The 16,532-nt window shown below is 39.6% G+C and overlaps 2 protein-coding genes across 3 annotated transcripts; both read left to right on the top strand.

Annotated features, from left to right (window-relative positions):
• The first annotated feature begins 45 nt into the window (after positions 1–45).
• On the top strand, positions 46–8,559 carry LOC133469876 (leukocyte elastase inhibitor-like). Of its 2 annotated transcripts, XM_061757428.1 has the most exons (10): positions 46–195; positions 754–935; positions 2,293–2,394; positions 3,374–3,511; positions 3,914–4,031; positions 4,177–4,319; positions 6,123–6,200; positions 6,314–6,403; positions 6,481–6,661; positions 7,769–8,559. In XM_061757428.1, exons 2-10 carry the CDS (start codon positions 759–761, stop codon positions 7,993–7,995), a joined length of 1,254 nt encoding a protein of 417 aa, XP_061613412.1. In that variant the 5' UTR covers positions 46–195; positions 754–758; the 3' UTR covers positions 7,996–8,559. The 2 variants fall into 2 exon arrangements, with proteins under 2 accessions (XP_061613412.1, XP_061613413.1); XM_061757429.1 differs by lacking the exon at positions 2,293–2,394.
• A 1,380-nt stretch (positions 8,560–9,939) lies between these two features.
• On the top strand, positions 9,940–16,532 carry pigm (phosphatidylinositol glycan anchor biosynthesis, class M). Its single transcript, XM_061758629.1, has 8 exons — positions 9,940–10,345; positions 10,938–11,111; positions 11,874–11,994; positions 12,102–12,345; positions 13,245–13,348; positions 13,965–14,119; positions 14,759–14,860; positions 15,526–16,532. Exons 1-8 carry the CDS (start codon positions 10,175–10,177, stop codon positions 15,691–15,693), a joined length of 1,239 nt encoding a protein of 412 aa, XP_061614613.1. The 5' UTR covers positions 9,940–10,174; the 3' UTR covers positions 15,694–16,532.

Raw genomic sequence — 16,532 nt, 5'->3', positions numbered from 1 at the left:
GCTCAGAAATTGGATGGATGGATGGATGGTCTTATATTTCTAACCGTTCGTTGTTTCCTTTCGGCTTCCGTCGAATGACGTCACCAAACGCGGAAGCTCTTTACCGACGACGTCGCTGGGCGTGTCAAAAAACAAAAAGGCAAACCACATTTGACAGCCTCCGTTTACTGACTGCTTGAGGAAACGCGCCTGTCAGTAAGTAATCCATTCACTTCTGAAACAATTTGCACTTTATAGACAGCGAGCGATCTACTAATTATTTAAATGCAGTCGATTAAATTTCATCCGCGAAGTTTGGACATGGTTGATTTTCAACATATGGCAACAAAATAAGATCCTGTTTAATGTGCAGGTTTACAGCTCTGGAAGAAAAAAATAAATGAGGCTGCAAAGTGGTCATGCCAACAAATCTTTGAGATGCAAGTTTGAATGTCTTTTTCTGTAAAGGTCTCTATGATTAGGACACAAACACAGCCAGAAGCATTGGCCCCAAAGTCCAACCTTAGGTTTGAAGTCCTCCCATTTTTATATTATTTAATTGTTAAAATCTTGCAGTGGTCGCTTTTTTCCCTCTCTCTATCTCTCTCTCTCTTTCCGGAGCTGCAATCTGCTAGTGATGAAATGATATAGTGAGTGCTAAGTAAGTTTATCTCGGGTGAACATCTAAAGTCTGGAGTGTTTAACAGGGAAAAATTGCAACTGTATGACAAAAAAGATTTCATTATGGTTTATTTTCTTGTGTGTTTGTTTCAGACACAATGGCATCATCTACCACCGTATCCACGGCCAACACCAACTTCTGCCTGGATTTGCTGAAAAGATTGAGTGATAATGACAAAGCTGCAAATGTCTTCTTCTCCCCCTTTAGCATCTCCTCCGCCCTTGCCATGGTGATGCTGGGGTCGGGGGGCAACACAGCTGCACAAATGTCAAAGGTAGCGGATGCGAGCGCACACACACATGCACACACTGTAATTTATGATTAATTACTTTGTCTTGTTCTCTCTTTGTGTTACGATAGGATCCCACAACAGTTGTGTAAGTTGTGTGTGAAGTGCTTAAAGTACAGTAGTCATTACAATATTTTACAGAAATAAAAAAAGAAAAATTCATTAAAAAAAGTGTCTTTTGACAGTATTTCACTTGAAATTAATAACTGCAATATATTCTCGCATTGGTCCACTTGATCGATATGGATGTTAAAGGATAGTATACCATGGCTATATTTGAAAACAAATATTTGTCACGTTTTATTATCAAAAAGTCACTCATTTCCTGAGTTCACTTTTCAATATTGGCAGTGTGTCTACAGCAGCATGGCCCTGACCTTAAAGCAACAAACTGATCTATTCAGTAGAAGTAGTTGGAATGTGGGTGAAACATGATTCTGCAAACACCAAGTGCAATTTTACAAAAGGATTGCCAAAGTAAAGCCACACCCAGATAGGTTAGAGCTGCTGGATGTATTGTGTGTGTGTGTGTGTGTGTGTGCGCGCGTGTGTGCGTGTGTGTGCATGACTGCAAATTGTGTGGTGGTGAAAGAGAAGTCAGCGTAACATTTGGCATTCAGCCCGATGTTAAGTTGCTGACAGCAGCTAAAGTGCAAGGGCAGAGGGCAAGGAGTTTGTGCCAATGAACGTTTTGAAAGTCGCTCAGTCTCTAATAAACAGATGCTCAGCAGCCAAAACATTTGGTACACAGAGACCTGACGCCTTCCATTTAGAAATGTGTGTATAATCGTAGTTGCAGTTGTGTGGACCAGGGATGGGGACAGTAATCATTAAAAATTCGGAACACTTAGTCAGCTCTGAAAAGTTACAGGTACATCTATGAATACCTCTGCTGTGGCACAACTCCTTTGGACAGCATTTGTCTGTTCATCGACATAGAATGTCATGTGTCAGCCTGTCTAAATAAACATAATCATGAGCTTTGCATTGAGCTTGAAAACTGTTCAGCTCCATCTTTCTGAAACTGAATATTAGCAAGCGTAGAGTCAACTTTTATTTTCATCATACAGGTACAGGCAGCATGTTGGACGAGTGGTTATCCGGGTTATTTTACAGAGTTGTGTATGTTTATGATGCAGAAGGTTGTACGACACAAGTGCTCTGGTATCAATAATCCTTGTGTTTAGGGGTGTAAAATCTTTTCAAGGTTCCTCATCTAAGGATAACAAGCTTGCCTGGAGGAATTTCACAACTTGTGCTTATCTCCGGAAGCATCAGGTTGCCATATCCTGCACAAATCTTGATGTCTAACTCAATGAACAATACCACTTGCACCCCCCAGGTTCTCCGTTTCACTGAGCCTGAGCCTCAGCCCCAGCCCCAGCCTATGCAAATGCAAATGCATCAACAGGTCCAGTCCACTCTGCCACTGTTTCTGCAGAAGGTGGTAACATATATAGCAACTAGAATATTGGAAGCATGTATAACATTTTACTAACTGCTGGCCTGGGTGGTGTTGGTTGAAGCAGGGTGAATCCTTAGGGAAACACTGGTGCTAGTTCTGTATTTTGTAAAGCAGCAGCTTAAATTGGTTTATGCTGAAACTTTGGCTCGTAAAGTGCTCCACACCTGATGGTGTGGCATAATGTTGAGGAATGAGGTGCAATCTTTTTCTTTTATGGTTTCTTCCTGTTGTGGCTGCTCAAAACTACATTGTGATAATAAGACAATTATTTCAAAAGTTTAATGCACCGTACACAAAAAAATTATAGGTTTTCTTTTATGCTTTATATAAGGGATGGGCATGGTAACCAATTAATTGCTTGCTAAGAATCTTGTTGGTTGTGCTGAAAGAATAATTGATTAATCATGTAAATAGCAGAGGTGCTACTGATTCAGTCACAACACAAGATGAACAGTTATAGGAAGTTGAGCTATATTCATGCACACCAGTGCTATGCCTACTCCTCTGTGCAGCATTCTTCCGCTCTTTAACACTGACATAGAAACAGGAGTTCAGAACATTCAGAGGAGTGTCTCCCATTCCATTCAAAATAATCAAATAAAGTAACAATGAATTGATTAATTGATACTTAACCTTTTGCATAGTGGTTTATGGTGAAATGCCCATTTCTACTTTAAATCTAGCAATCATCTTACATTTACAGTGCCAAAATGTTTTTCTAACTAACACAAATAATACCTCCTCAAACATTGCACCATGTATATGAGGGATTAAATAGCAAAGATTTGGTGGTGGCTTTGCATGTGCGTATACTGTATCTTTCCAGCTCGACACAAAAACCTAGCCTATTGATTTTCATTGTGTTTGCAGGTCAACATAGGTACAGAGATATTCAGTTAAGTCAACACTATGCTAGCAATTAGATTGCACTCTAACCTATTGCCCTGTTGGTCCACAGGGTCTGAAAACTCAGGACCAGGATGATGTCCACGCCAACTTTGCCAAAGTGCTGGCTGAGCTGAACAATCCAGGTGCACTGTATGCCCTCAGTGTTGCCAATAGACTGTATGGGGAGCAGTCTTACCAGTTTGTTCAGGTTTGTGTTGCAGCATACAGCGCCTTGTTGAAGAAATCAGGTTTTGTTTGTGCAAGGATGGGTAAAAGTGAATGATAAATGAAGAAGTGACAGCCGGTAAAACATTCCCACAGAAGGTGTATTGTTGAAAGAACAACAATAACAACAAAAACTACACAATCTAGCTATAGCTATTTGATATAATGGGTGTATCCAAATTATTATTATTAGGCATGTTTGGTTATTTGACTTATTGACTTATTATTTGACACCGTGAAAACTGTGCATTATCTCTGTAAAGGCTGTATTCTTGATAGAGGCCCCTGTATTGGATCTCTGTAGATTTTGTGTACCTAATAAGGTAGGCATTCTTATTTATGGTTGTCACAGTGATTAAAAAAACTTGCTTATTAATGTTTTCAGGATTTTCTAGCTGCAACAAGGAAGCACTACAAAGCAGAGCTGGAGACTGTGGACTTTATCAATAACCATGACGCGGCCAGGGTCAATATCAACCAATGGGTGGAAAAGGAGACACAAGGTGGAGTTAACACACACACACAATACATACACAATTTTCTACACTTGATTAATCTTTATTTCCCCTCTTTTAAATATGAGTACTAAACAGTGTTGAACTCACTCATCTGACTCTTGTTTCTCATTGTGCCTCTGTTGCTTACCAGGCAAAATCAAGGATGTCCTGGCCGAGGGTGTGTTGGACAGCATGATCAGGCTAGTGTTGGTCAATGCCATCTACTTTAAAGGCAACTGGAATAAAAAATTCAACGAGAGCGCTACACGTGACGCTCAGTTTAGGCTTAACAAGGTAACACTGGAGAGACACATTCCGCAGTCAGAAGAACAATGAGAACTTTTAATGTTGGTCAAAACCTTTGTGAGCTAGAATTTTTTTTTATTTTCCTTTCTGGTTTCTTGTCCATGATACATACCTCCACCCCTTTGTTAAGTGTAGTACTTTTGAAATAGTTTGTCTCATACACAAGGACATAAAAGAACGGAATACTCCCCTCATCTGAGTTACAACTGCACAAAGTGGCCGTGTGTGATTCAAACTTGAAATTTCACATTGCTCAATCGGTGGCACGCCTATGTGGCTGATTTAGTCTGACGTGACTGACAAATGATTCACAGATGGAACAAAGATGAGGGGAACTTTGCTTTGTTTGAACTTGTCACATCCAGGGTGGTGACACATCAGTGAATAATTGGTAAATACAGCAAAAAGGCACTCATATTTAATTACCCTATTTATTCATAATCAAGTAATATTAGTCATTTGTGAAAAAATTCAATCAGCAGCTGCTGAATTAATCTCTTACAATTTTTGTCGCAACATTGCAATGGTGTCAGAATGTTGAAGATGTGGACCTAGAAAAAGGTGGGTCCTGTATTCGCTTCTAATTGATAATAATTGGAGCTCTTATTCGCTTCATTTGTGGAAATAGCCTCAGGACCTGGTGTATAGTGGATATAGTATGTATGTAACGTAACGTAATTAAATGCTAAGCTATTAAATTTGAATTGAAGCTCAGCGTGAAATTGGAGGGTACAGCAAACTTGTGTAAAATGGTACTGCATGTGGTATAAGAACAAAGAAAAAAAAACAGTTGTATCCCACTGGAGGAAAGCCTACGTATACTATGGATTGATAATAGTCCATTTGGACGATGGTAAATTGTCTCTTGCTCTTCAATTTTGGGTTTTCAGTTATTGTATTCTCTATGGCGGCACGGTGGACGACTGGTTAGAGCGTCAGCCTCACAGTTCTGAGGACCCGGGTTCAATCCCCGGCCCCGCCTGTGTGGAGTTTGCATGTTCTCCCCGTGCCTGCGTGGGTTTTCTCCGGGCACTCCGGTTTCCTCCCACATCCCAAAAACATGCATTAATTGGAGACTCTTAAGTTGCCCGTAGGCATGACTGTGAGTGCGAATGGTTGTTTGTTTCTTTGTGCCCTGCGATTGGCTGGCAACCAGTTCAGGGTGTACCCCGCCTCCTGCCCGATGACAGCTGGGATAAGCTCCAGCACGCCCGCGACCCTAGTGAGGAGAAGCGGCTCAGAAAATGGATGGATGAATGGATGTATTCTCTATGTACTTTTAGACTTTATGTCACAATTGCATTTGAGTTTCACAAACTGAAAGTGGAAATGGTGTGAATTTGGGGGCCAAGGTTACAACAACTATCGCTTCTGTGTTAGTGAGGTAGCACCGTAGCAGGCATGTTGAGCATGCATTTCTAATTTGGTTACCTCATTTATCTACATGAGTGACTCAAACTCACAAACAGCTGTCAGTGTGATGCTGTGAAGTTCTACAGTACTGTGAAGAACACCCACAATAATAAGCATTGCTAAACAATGTAAAAAAGATAGTGTCAATCAAGACAAGGTATTCTGAGTATTTATCTTTTTTTTTTTAAACATTATTTGATCGTGACGGGAAGATATTTTTCAGTTTAAATTCTATGTAAGAAGAAAGTGCAATATTTTCATGGTACTGTACAGTATCATAAACCATTGGAGGATGCAGAGACATGGGTGGTACACAATGTGGTCAACCCCAATCGTGCATTTCTAGTTTTATTAATTTGATATTGCTGTTATTTTTAGAATGCAACCAAACCAGTGAAGATGATGCACCAGAAAGCCAAATTCCCGCTCACCTTCATCGCTGAAGTCAACTGCCAGGTATTGAGAGGATAAAATTATCTGTCACAAATTATCTTTTTCATCTGAAAACAAAGCAGACATACCATCTTTGTGGTCATGTTGAAAAAATAAAAACATAAATCTGTTGGCAGATCTTGGAGATGCCTTACAAAGGGAAGGATCTCAGCATGCTCATCTTTCTACCCAATGATATAGAGGACGGTTCAACTGGTCTGAATAAGGTAAGCCACATATAAATACAGTACATACTTGCTTAGTGACACAGGCATTTCTAAATTTGATTTCACATTCACCACAGATAGAGCAGAATCTGACCTATAACAACTTTGTGGAGTGGACCCGTCCTGACATGATGGATGAAGTGGAGGTCCAGGTTGGCTTGCCTCGATTCAAGATGGAGGAGAAGTATGACATGAAGAATGTATTGATCAGCATGGGAATGGTGGATGCCTTCGACGTGACAAGGAGTGATTTTTCTGGTAGGACTTGTACCTGGAATATATCTGAAAATTATCACGGTCCAAACACTGGCCTTGAATTCTGATTTATTTGGTCTTAGTAAAACCAGCCTTTATAGTCCGCTTAAAACATATTAGTGGTGCCTTACCGTAACTTAAAACATGTACCGTAATTTCTCGTGTATAATGTGCATTTTTTAACTGCACAGGCAATTTTACAAGTAACATTTTAACATTCTACATCATGGTGTTAGGGATAGTTTAACCGCTGTTCAGATGTAAAACCAACAATGCAAATGACAAATTACATCGGCATAATGAGCATTCTGCATTGGAGATGCACTTTTCAAATTATGCATTGTCACACGTGTAAAAAGAAGTTAACCACTATTAGCCACTCCCACTACATAGCACTGGCTGACTTACTACTCTTGTCCTGTCCTGTTCTATTTGCTAGTAGTTATGTCCCTTCCTCACAAGGTGTTGTTTTTGCTGTGTTCTATTTTCTCTACGTTTGTCACTTTCCAAACCTTTTTCTGTCCGACAGCATTTCCAATGAATATCAATCTTGTTACAAATAACAAAGTATATCAAACTCACCTATTGCACAGCATAAAAAGGCATAGAAATTCACCATACTGCATGCTCAAGCAGCCTAACAGGACAGGTTCTTTACACGTTCTTCTTCACTTGACACTCCAGAAAAAAAATAAAAAACAAAACGTGCTACTTTAATTACTCCTATGATGCATTCTCTTGCAAGGTTTCCTGCGTGTCGTCTTGAATGATGGTAGTTCGAATTTCCCAAAATTGAAATTGCCCGTAGGTGCGAATGTGAGTGCAAATGGTTGTTTGTTTATATGTGCCCCGCGGTTGACTGGCGACCAGTTCAGGGTATACCCCGCCTCCCGCCCGAAGTTAGCTGGGAAGGCTCCAGCAGCCCGCGACCCTAAGGATAAGCGGTAAAAGAAAATGGATGGATGAAACTTTCGAGGCACTATCTTGAGAGGTTTTCACTGCATTTGTCTTTTGGGGACAATAAAGCCACCTGAAATGATGGATTGAACCCAAGCATACAACAATTGGAATATATTATCTGTTATAACTTTCTCTCTCTTCTGTTTTAAGGCATGTCACCTGGCAACGACTTGGTCTTGTCAAAAGTCTTCCACAAGGCTTTTGTAGAGGTGAACGAGGAGGGAACCGAGGCTGCCGCAGCCACTGTTTCCCTCATGTTGTTGCGTTGTTCTTTACCAACACCCAGCTTCATCGCCGACCACCCCTTCATCTTCTTCATTCGACATAACCCATCTATGACTGTCCTTTTTGCAGGCCGATATTGCTCCCCTGTGTGAGCATTTTAGTGCTTCAGTCCAATGTTTCTCATTTCTAGCAAGGTTACGCTTGCTATCATGATACTTGGTCTGCACCCCTGCAGGAATCCCCTTGTTTTTATAATCTTTGGCCTCCTATATGTGATTCTGGGATGCCTTTGCATTTATTACTCACTGCTACTTGCTGTGTGAACACGTACATGGCAACCTGGGTATGCTTATCTGTTAGTCTGAGGCCTTCAAGGACTGTACTTTTCTCTGTATACTTTGCACATGTTCTAAATTCAACCTTCACACAGCTTTAGGACAACAAATGTCATCCTCATCACTCCATTTATTGTATGTAACCAAAGAGAATAATGAGATAAAGATACAGTAGATTGTCAGCACCTGTTTACACCCTATCCGTAACCTGTTGTAACACCAATTAGGAATATACTGTATGCAATAAGCACAGTATACAATAATGAATCAGAGTCAACAGAAATATCGACAGCTCACTGTCGACTGTTCTATGTTGTCTATACATACAGTAATATTCTTTTATGTATGCAATAAAAGTGTGTTTGAAAACACAAATATCAACTGTTTCATTTCCAATTGAATTCAAATGTAGTTGATGTCATAGTTAAGTTGCCCTCAGGTAGGGGGAGCAGTTTTAATGGTGAAACCACATCAACGTATCGTCGCTCGGGGTCAAATGGGAAGGCAAAAATCACTTTGGTATGTACTTTGGGTTTAAGGACATAGTTTGGGGCAGTTGTAATAGTTTGTGTAAATGAATTAATGACATTTAAAATGAAACAGCAACAGATTAAATCTTTTCTTTTTAGGGAAGTGTAACATCATTTCTTTAGAGGAAGTTAAGGATACAGACAAGTGCAGAAGTCACTTTTATTTATTATGCTATACAAAAAGACCAATGGGAGTTCTTATTGCTGTTTAGATTCCGCTGGAAGTTTCATTTGTACCACACTATAATTTTTTTCTGTGCACATTTATCATATGCCATTTCAAATAAGTTAGCAAATTTGATGTTCCAAAAAAAAAGAAGCATCTGTTTGTTTACAGAATAGACCTGAGGCACTTACACTTACTGTCCCTAACCTAATATATTTTATAGTAACGCTAATAAGCGCGAGATGATCATCATGCTACGTAACACTTATTTTTTTTGTTTTTACTTTTAGGCCTTTCTTTTTTTCTATTTATTAGATACTGTAACTATGCCTTTATATCTATTGTAGCTATGCCTTTATATTGACTTTTATACTGTAGCACTTTGAGATTATTCATTCAATGTTAATCGTGTTTATAAATAAAATCCATTATTATTATTAGAGGTCAGCTCAGCCATGGTTGAGATCCTAATTGATTGAAGTTCTTGGCGTCATTGTACCAAAGACGATTAAAGCTGATGACGCAACAGATAAGGAAAGGCCAGATATTACCAAACCATGGCCCTATTTAAGAGAATTGTTTGGTGTTGTCAGCTCCAAGAATAATTAGTAGTGAATAGTTTTGTGTCTTGTGCTAGCCTAAAACCCACCAGCTTCTGGGAATTCTGAGAATTCTCCATCTAATATAAGTAATATCTTTTTTTTTTTTAGCTATCATGAGGTAATTTAGATTTTTATTATTATTATTATTATTAGTCAGTTGTTCACAGTGTTCGCAAAGTTATGGGAACACTTTGTTTGGATAGTGTGTTCAGCATTTTTTCCCCCCTTCTCAGTATGTGCACCATGCAAGTTAATAAGAGAAGAAAACTATTTTGTGTGCGGTTTTTCCCCCCAGTTGTACTAAGTTATCAAAACGTATATAATATAATTGCAAAATTATAAAAATACAAAAAAAAATACTTTTCTATGAGTTTATTCTGTACTTCTACTTTTACCAAAGACTTTTGTATTTCTTTTATCTCCTCCTGAACAAATGAGGGCGCTAAAGAGCGAATGTGGTGATTCCAAGCACAAAGAACAACGTCAATTCCGGGTTATTTCCGGAATCGAATTTTTGTTAAATTTTCCATTATCGAACATGCAAAATTGGCAAATGTGACAGCAACATTTGGAACGGTTCGTATAAAGCATATTAACACTGTGCCATATGTTTAAACAGGAGCGGTGTTTTTAGACAACGTAAAAAAACGTAGCGAGCATATGCTAATGTGGAAGTATGTGCCTGCTCTCTAGGAGCGATGGAGAGGCTAATATCCAAAGTGACAGAGAAACATGTTCTCTTCACGGTTTCTTTCGCTATACGTCTTGCTTTGGTCGCTTATGGAGATTTCCACGACAGAACGATGGTAGTCAAGTACACTGACATCGACTATCATGTGTTCACGGATGCTGCGAGGTTCACTACGAAGGTAACTATAGCTGCTGTCATAGTTTTAGCTGGGGATGTTATATATATATATATATATATATATATATATATAAGGCGAAAGTCGCAACGACTTAAATAAAAGTTAAATAAAATGCTGAAAACAAATTTTTACTGTAATTTATTTCCAATGCCCAGCTTGATAATTTGGCACCAAAAAAAACAGAACACTGGCTCAGGCTTCAACATGTACCCATATCTTTGCTGACGTTGTCAATTGACTAACAAAACAACAAAATTGAAATTAGCTCTGTCACTGCTGTCCATGTTTTTTAATGAATTATAAAACCTCGAGACCCAGGTGAACTTACCTCTTTCTATTTAATTTTTTTTTAATGTTGTCGTCATCCAAAGAGGTTGAAAAAATTAACGGGCCTGTTGTGAAAGTAAGCAATAGAAAATACAGATAACTTGTTTCAAAGGTAGGGAGTAAAAGTAAAAAGTTGTCCAAAAATAAATATTCAGCTGACACTGGGACACTGATGCTTGAAAAATCTAATCTTAAGCATTTTAGAATGAAATTAATACCTTGAAATACTGCTATCATCATTCTGATTTCATAAATGTTTTCACAGGGCGAGTCCCCGTACAACAGGTCAACCTACCGATACACACCTCTACTGGCATGGCTGCTCACTCCGAACATTTATATCCACGTGGTGTTTGGCAAGCTCCTTTTCATCCTATGTGACGTGCTGTCCGGACTGCTGATCTACAGAATCCTATGCCTACGGGGTCTTGGCTTTGAGGTGTGTTGACTGGTGGTTTTCATATGGAAAATGATCATGAACATAACACTTACAGTACATTATCTTTTGATTGTCTTTTGAATACACAAGGTGGGACAGGGCAGTTTAACTGCTGGATAGAAACCCCTGTACATTGTAACTTTCTTTCGGGTCAAACACAGTTCAGGAATGTTGGTCATCTTCCGATTAATTTGGATTTAATTTAAAAAAATCCATTGGGAAATAATACAACTACAAATAATCTGTTTCATGGTCAAACTGTCACGACCATAGTAGTCTTTTAACATTAACTGTATAGCTATTAATATTCTCAACTTTTGTAAAATTAATCACTCTTAATATTAAGAATAGAATAAAATAGATTTTTTTTTTTTTTTTTTTTATATTCTTGCTTGTCGTACCAGTGTAAAAAGAAGTTAACCGCTACCTTCATGGTCAAAAGTGAGTCCCGTGAACCCTTGTTTATCGCACGGGATACGTTTCAGACTCGTCCAAGATATATGAAAAGACCCGATATGTTCTTTTATTCTTACGACTGTTGTGAAAGTGTTGTTCCAAGAAGAAAAAGTAAAACTCATAAGCATAGTTCACACCTTAATCGTCTTGTGCAATTTACTGATCTGATGATGGGGGCAAACAGTCATATTTTCCCCAAAACTTGGGTTGATTTTCGAACTGTACGACGTCGTGGTTATTCAACTTTAGAGGTTCTACTGTACTGTACATGTAACAGTTCTTTTTTTGGGCGGGTTTTACGATCAGACGGCACGGCGGGTTTGTTCGCTGTGGCTCCTCAACCCCCTGCCGATGGGAGTATCCAGCCGAGGGAATGCTGAGTCCATCTTGGCCGCTCTGGTGCTGGGGACACTACTTTGTATAGAGGGTAAGTTATAGAAAATGGATGGATAGTTTTAAAGTTGATGAATCGCATCACCTCTTTCATCATATACAGTGCTCCTTTTGTAATAGTCTCCACCTTCTGTGTCATAGGCCGACGCATGACGTGGGCAGCGCTGCTCTACGGCCTGTCTGTTCATATGAAGATCTACCCCATCACCTATGCTCTGCCCATTGTTCTGACTCTTCGCACACCACAGATCAGAAGAGAGGAAGAGCAAAAAATGTGGAGGAACATCGTTGGCTTCTTGGGAAGTTTCTTCAACAGGGAGTTGTTCCATTTCGCAAGTGTGGCCGGAGGTCTTTTTTGTGCCCTCACAGCACTTTTCTATCACATGTAAGAGCTACTATCAAATTGACGCACAGTTGTGGTCAGGAGTTTGCATACATTTGTCTTGGATACCAATGTAATGGAGATATTGAGCTCTTCACTACTGTTTTTTTAGTGATTTACTGTACATACATTGACATTCAGACAAAATGCATTGGGACACATTAATCAGTTAATCAATCAGGGAAGGTTCCCCATAAGATTAATTATTAATCTCACAGACATTTTGGATAATTACATGCTTCTAGCTTTCTCTTGCTTTCCAAAACAAAGTTTGCAAAGTTGTGGTTAGATGAGTTTGGTCTTTGGTGACTGAAGAACTTGACTGATCTGTACAGAACTGGCTGCTGCTTAAATGTATGGAAATTCTTACAGAAACACTGCAGAAGAGTGGAAGCTCTTATAGCTACAAAACTCCATATTTGGTCATAATGGCCTGACGTCCCCATACGTTTGTCCATATTTATCATGGTGCACAAACCACAGCGGAACTTCCTAAGTCTAACACACACAGCGGGCAGAAGTACTCAAACTCTGTAAGTAGAGATACAGATACCTGTGTAATAAAAATAAATAAATAAAAATAACGTACTGACTCAACTCATGTAATTGAGTAAAATTTAAAAGTAGACTGAAATATAAGTACTTTTTTACTGTAAATTATATACTATACATGTTTTGATAACTTTGCACAATGAAAACCAAAACCTTCCCTCTATTAACTTGCGTAGCGCTCACACTAACATTTTGACTGCGTCATACTGACAGGCATTTGTAGTAATTTGCTCTCTTCTAGATAAAGTAACCAAAATATTAGAAGCACTAATCAATATCTTGCAGTGTGAATCTACAGAGTACTGTACATCAGAAAATGAGCATTATTATCTTAACGAACGTGTTTGCAGGTATGGTTGGACATTCCTTCATGAGACTTACTTGTATCATCTAACTAGAAGAGACATTCGACATAACTTCTCTCCATACTTCTACATGCTCTACCTTACTGCAGGTATTTATTAGTCTGCTGTTATTTGTTTGACTTTTTTTTTAAAATTATTATTATTATTATTATTATTATTTAAAAAAAGAAAAAACTACTCACAGAAAGTTAGCGAGATTGATCTAAATTTCAGGACCTAAAATGCACCATAACCTTTACCAATGAATTTACAGTAATTTCATATTCTTTAAACTTTGGCATTTAGAACTGTTCAATGTTTCAGTACTTTTTGCACCACTTGATGGCAAAATTAACAACAGGATGTTATTTCCATGAATGTCTGCTATTGCTTTCTGTGACTATTCCAGTCTTTATCTCTGTAAACATGTGAACAGCATAATGACGAGGACTTGAAATACCAAATCTGAATCGAAACAGGAAACGTATTCAAACACCTGTTCCTCCTTGTTAGAGAACAGGAAGTTGCGCAAAAAGTACTGAACCATTGAACAGCTGGACGTGCATTCAAGAGCTTAGAGAAGGTCAAACTAAGATCCCCTGTAGAGGTTGTAGTGCATTTTAGGGTAACCCTTTATTGTCACCTGAAAGTCAAATATCCCTAATGTTTTGTATGATTAAACAGCCTTCTTGGAAGAGGAAATTTCTCAGTTATTGTGTCTTTCAGACAGCAGCTGGAGCCAGTGGCTTGGGCTGGTGGCGTTCCTTCCACAGTTGATCCTCCTGTTGGTCACGTCGTGGGCTTTTCACCGTGACCTGGCCTTTTGCTGTTTCCTACACACCGCCATCTTTGTCACTTTCAACAAAGTCTGCACATCACAGGTGTAGGAGTCAAAAGTCATGACAATATTTATTCCTCTTGGGGAAAAAAAGGGCTCAATATATTTCTCAAATGTCTTCTTTCTATAACAGTGGTGTCAAACTAATTTTTGTGGTGGGTCACACAATAGTTATGGTTTCTCTTAGAGAGCCTTATGACTGAAACTATACAAATATATAATCGCTTCATCATATTACATATAGTATACACAAAAAAACATGCTGGATATGTAGTTTTGAAGTACAAAGTCAAGGAAAACATAACTTCCATCCATTTTCAACACCGCTTATCCTGTTTAGTATCATGGGGCGCTGGAGCCTATCCCAGCTGACTTGGGACGAAAGGCAGACACCACCCTGAACTGGTCGCCAGTCAGCCGCAGGGCACATATAGACACGGATAACCATTCACTCTCACAGTCACACCGTCACTGAGTGGGAACTGAACCCACGCTGCCCGCACCAAAGTCAGGCGAATGTACCACTACACCATCAGTGACCGGAAAACAACATGTGGTGACGCCGCATCTGGCCCCCGGGCCTTGAGTTTGACACCTATGTTCTATACATAGCAAAGACTACATCATAATGTTTGCAAACCCACATTGTTTTTTTTTTATTTTTTTTTTTATCATTTTGTAGTACTTCCTGTGGTACCTGAGTTTACTTCCTCTGGTCATCCCTCATTTGAGTCTTTCACTGAAACAAGGAGTGGGACTGCTGCTCCTCTGGTTTGCTGGACAGGTGACTATCTTGATTATTAAATATCATATTTCCTCGAATCATGGTAGCGGGACTTGACTCAACTTTAGAGAGTACCAGGCATTTGAGAGGAGGGTTTTATTTGGATGGGGAATATCGTGGTTTCCGGAATCCGTTGCGTCGTCATCGCCAACGCTCCCTGGTTCATGTTTCCCCATGTGGCTGCTGTCTCTATTTTTTTTTTCTGCCATTTAAGTCCCCAAGATCTCTTTTAAGATATCTGGTAGTACAACCAATTTCCAAGGAATGTACACTGTTGCTGTGTACATAATGTATTGTAATTAACAATGTGCCATAGATATGTATTTGCGGGTGACGTAAACATGCTTACGCAAAGTAGTAGCGTTGCTGCAGTTACATTAACCGTCATTCATTGTTCATGCAATGTTACTGTAGCGTCCGAAGTGGAAGGCGTCTAAAGTCAGTCTTGTCATACGAAAACTCACAAACTCAGTCTTAGAGCACACGCATATACTCGATTTATTGAACTCAGCTCACAAGTGAGCAGCGAAATGTAGCAGTTGCCTCGCAGCACCTCAATACTCCAGGCATGACCAATCAACCCACGCTTAATCTGACTGTTACAGTCATGTCGGGTATAGCATGTTGGTAACTAAAATGGGTTTTTAATATCTTCTCATCATCAGGCTGTGTGGTTGGTCCCAGCTTACTACCTGGAGTTTGAGGGCTACAACTCCTTTCTGTTCATCTGGCTTGCCGGACTGCTCTTTTTGATTGTTAACTGCTTCATCTTGATACAGCTCATCGTGCATTACGAACCAAAACTGACAGCAAAGAGACCCAAGTTTGATTAACCCCGCCATCTGCAGGAATGTGCAAGAACTTTTCACTGTGATTGGAGCGTCAGTATGAAGACTGATACCATTTCTTGTTTGGATTTTGTTTTTTTTATTTACATTTTTTTTAACTGCTTATTTTCTCATCTAAATTATGGTTTTTCAGAAAATATTAGAAATTGTATACGCACCCCGGAATGTTCGGCAGGCATTCACAGGCCAGGGCACATATAGACAACCATTCACATTCTCAACTTTTATTATAATTAACATTGATTGTAATGTACAGGCGGCACGGTGGCCGACTGGTTAGAGCGTCAGCCTCACAGTTCTGAGGACCCGGGTTCAATCCCCGGCCCCGCCTGTGTGGAGTTTGCATGTTCTCCCCGTGCCTGCGTGGGTTTTCTCCGGGCACTCCGGTTTCCTCCCACATCCCAAAAACATGCATTAATTGGAGACTCTAAATTGCCCGTAGGCATGGCTGTGAGTGCGAATGGTTGTTTGTTTCGATGTGCCCTGCGATTGGCTGGCAACCAGTTCAGGGTGTACCCCGCCTCCTGCCCGATGACAGCTGGGATAGGCTCCAGCACGCCCGCGACCCTAGTGAGGAGAAGCGGCTCGGAAAATGGATGGATGGATGGATGTAATGTACAGTACTCTTGACTCAATTAAGCTGGGCCTTTCCAGTAAACTCCTTTAATTGTATTGCAATGTTCTATTGAAAGGGTTCCACCAAACCTTGAACTGTCTGAGAACTTAACATTCAGTTGGACATATCCCATGGTAATATTATTTTAGGGTCATTAATGCTAATAAACTTAATGAAGAACATTTTGTTCTGTCATGGGAAAACTGCA

This window comes from Phyllopteryx taeniolatus, chromosome 20, assembly GCF_024500385.1.
Source record: "Phyllopteryx taeniolatus isolate TA_2022b chromosome 20, UOR_Ptae_1.2, whole genome shotgun sequence".
Taxonomy (NCBI): domain Eukaryota; kingdom Metazoa; phylum Chordata; class Actinopteri; order Syngnathiformes; family Syngnathidae; genus Phyllopteryx; species Phyllopteryx taeniolatus.
Note: the sequence above shows the minus strand (reverse complement) of the source record. Positions and strands in the feature narration are given on the sequence as shown.